Here is a 2,714-nt window from a genome sequence, read left to right on the forward strand (position 1 = left end):
ATATATATATATATATATATAATGATCCATTCAGTAATGCCTGCTCATCAGAATCATGTCATCATGCTTCTACCATCACTATCGCAATCTAACATCATTTTTCTCTTGCATCATCATCATCACTGTTTTTCTCTCAATTCTTTCACTGACAAAAAACAAAAAAAAAAGCTAATTTCTTTTGAAAAATAGATTAAAGTTTTAAAAACAGGTAACATAATTATTTTTAAATATTTCATTTTCTTCATCATAGAAAATTAGTTTTTAAAAGATAGCTTGCATAAGATATTATTAAATAATAATAATAATAATAATAATAATAATAATTGAGCACTATCAATAGAGTAAAAATAGCACCACCAAAACAAACCACAGCACATACCCAAAGCACACAAAGCTGCACTCGGTAGTGCGGTGAAAGCAAACAATTTTAATAAGACTGCTGGATAATAATGATGATTATAATAATTATAATAATAATAATAGTAGTAGATGTAGTAATTGATAATAATGATTATAATATCTTGTTCATAGTCTTATCTAAAGTTAGAATAATTAAAAGGATATGAAGAAAATAAAGCATTCAGAACATGTTGAAATATATTTAAAAAATCATGAGATATTTGCTATTTACATAATGGAGATGTGGGGCATAACAACATTATTGAATTCTCTACCTTTGATTGACATTTTTTTACTTCTTTATCAGTGAAGGAATGCCATCAACTTGTATAGAGCAAATAACTAAAAGCGAACTTTTTTATGCCTGTCTTCAAAATATAAAATATATTGAGAGGTTTTGTTGAAATTTTAGTTACAAATATTTTCTTGTCATTTTTAAGATCATTTTGGTTCTCCAGATATTTCCGGCTGGAAATATTGGGCAAAATACTAAGAATAAAAGTAGTTGAGATATTTTGGTATTCTAATATATCTGAGAGAAATTTCTCCTCAAGAAGTTTGAAATTTCCACATTTATTAACCTTATTGGCTCTACACCACACATTGAGCCATTCATTTGTTTTAATTGGTCTGTTCTTTAATAATAGAGTTCAAATACATTATATCAGTATTCTTATATTTGTATGAATAGAGTGTCTGACAAATGTCAGAGACCAAATTACACAGAATTCATGTTTTTTGCATGAAGCATTACCTGATATATTTTTTTTTTTTTTAATTTTATTTATTTATTTTATTTGTATGAAATGCCAAAACAATGCAAGTTATAAAAAATAATACAGGTCTATGATCTGTACATCTACCTTGAATTTTAATATTTCAGGGTTAAGACTTCTCCTTTGGGAAATCTTGGGAATGGAGAAGTCAGCTCTGAAGATTTCTTGAAGAATGGGTCCTAACCTCAAAGTATTGAAGTACAAACCAATGATTTGTATTGTTTCTTTTAACTTGTATAACTTTGGTTTTATGGAGAAAAAAAGTCTTTAATGTTGTGCCTTTCAACAGACCAGAAGAACAGACTAATTAGGATTACCTTGGAAGACAGAATCCTTAAAGATGAGGTTAAAAACCTGGAAATGTCAAACAATTCTTGAATATTATTGCTGGAAATTGAAGTGGAAATTCTGAAACGTCGGATGATTCCATTTTTAAATTTTTACCTGTTATCTTAACATGAGTTTTGAAGACACATTTCAGCTGATGGCCATCCACCCTGACATAAATACACCTTTTCTCGTGTTCTGTTTCTTTATTGTCTGTTAGCATTGTTAATCTACAGGTTACTAAGTTGTGTTCTTGTTTCCAGGTTGTTGCACACCTGTTCAGTCACCTGAGTCTTTCTTACCTCCATCCCTACGGATGGGCGGAGAGCACGTGCCCTGTATGGTCTCCCATGAGTACGCTGTACTTCAGCCTGAGCCTCGTTTTACTGATATCAACACCACTTCTACTAACACTGCCACTAGTCCAGCTGCTTATGCCAATACCATCACCACCACTGCTGCTGCCAACAACAATAACAGTACTACCACTACTATCACCACCACAACTACCACTACTACTTCTGCTGCTACCCTTCCTTTGCCCAACACAGCAGTCTCTGTCACTGACAGCAATAACGGGTTTGTTGTTCCTGGAGCAGGCCTCACCCAGCGACATCCGCTGGTATCAAACCTCAACTCACTGAAAGCTGTCTCAGCTCCAGGAGTTTCCCTGTCAGCAAACCAAGGCACAGGTGCAGCAGCAGCAGTGCCTAAACATTTAGGTAGGCATGGTCATCTCAAGAAATAATAACTCCACTATTTATCCATGTTGCACTACAGAAACAGTCAACGTCTGCTCTCTACCAATATGATTGTTTTTTTCAATTTAAGAGGTTTTCTTTCTCGTTTCCCAAAATATTTCCAAGTTAAGGGAATCTGGTAATCATCTTAGGTTCGAAAACTCAATAAGAAGCTTTTTGCTTCAAGTGCCTTGCTCCCCAATAATTATATTCCTATAATTTTCCGAGTTAGAATTCATGAATCTGTTATTTCATTTGCTTAGTTGTTATCTTATAGTCACACAAAAATCATAGAGGCTAGACATACGTGATACAAAGTGTGTGTGAATGCAGGTTAAAAGGCAAATAGTGAATAATATTTTGTCAGTAAAAATGAGAAAGTATTATCTCTTGTTGTATTTTGCCAAATATTCCATTGCAGAAAAGAAGCATAATTATCTAATTTTCTGTGCTAGGGTATATATATATATAT

At 32.8% G+C, this 2,714-nt stretch overlaps 1 protein-coding gene and 1 long non-coding RNA gene across 21 annotated transcripts in view; one reads left to right on the forward strand and one right to left on the reverse strand.

Moving 5' to 3' along the window:
- The window catches only part of LOC106874615 (neogenin), a 305,112-nt gene that overhangs the window by 261,198 nt on the left and 41,200 nt on the right, over window positions 1–2,714 (forward strand). For 7 of the 20 annotated variants that reach the window (XR_008264863.1, XM_052970420.1, XM_052970423.1 and 4 more), the window contains one exon: window positions 1,766–2,224. The exons of the other annotated variants lie outside the window; for them this stretch is intronic. Coding sequence is in view for 6 of the 7 variants with exons in the window: in XM_052970420.1 (XP_052826380.1) it covers window positions 1,766–2,224 (459 nt within the window). In the remaining variant the exon portion in view is untranslated. The remainder of the gene's footprint in view (window positions 1–1,765; window positions 2,225–2,714) is intronic. 20 annotated transcript variants of the gene reach the window in all.
- LOC128248697 (uncharacterized) overlaps window positions 1–2,714 on the reverse strand; it is a 118,654-nt gene that overhangs the window by 71,455 nt on the left and 44,485 nt on the right. The window lies entirely within an intron of this gene.

Source organism: Octopus bimaculoides, chromosome 9 (genome assembly GCF_001194135.2).
Source record: "Octopus bimaculoides isolate UCB-OBI-ISO-001 chromosome 9, ASM119413v2, whole genome shotgun sequence".
Classification (NCBI taxonomy): domain Eukaryota; kingdom Metazoa; phylum Mollusca; class Cephalopoda; order Octopoda; family Octopodidae; genus Octopus; species Octopus bimaculoides.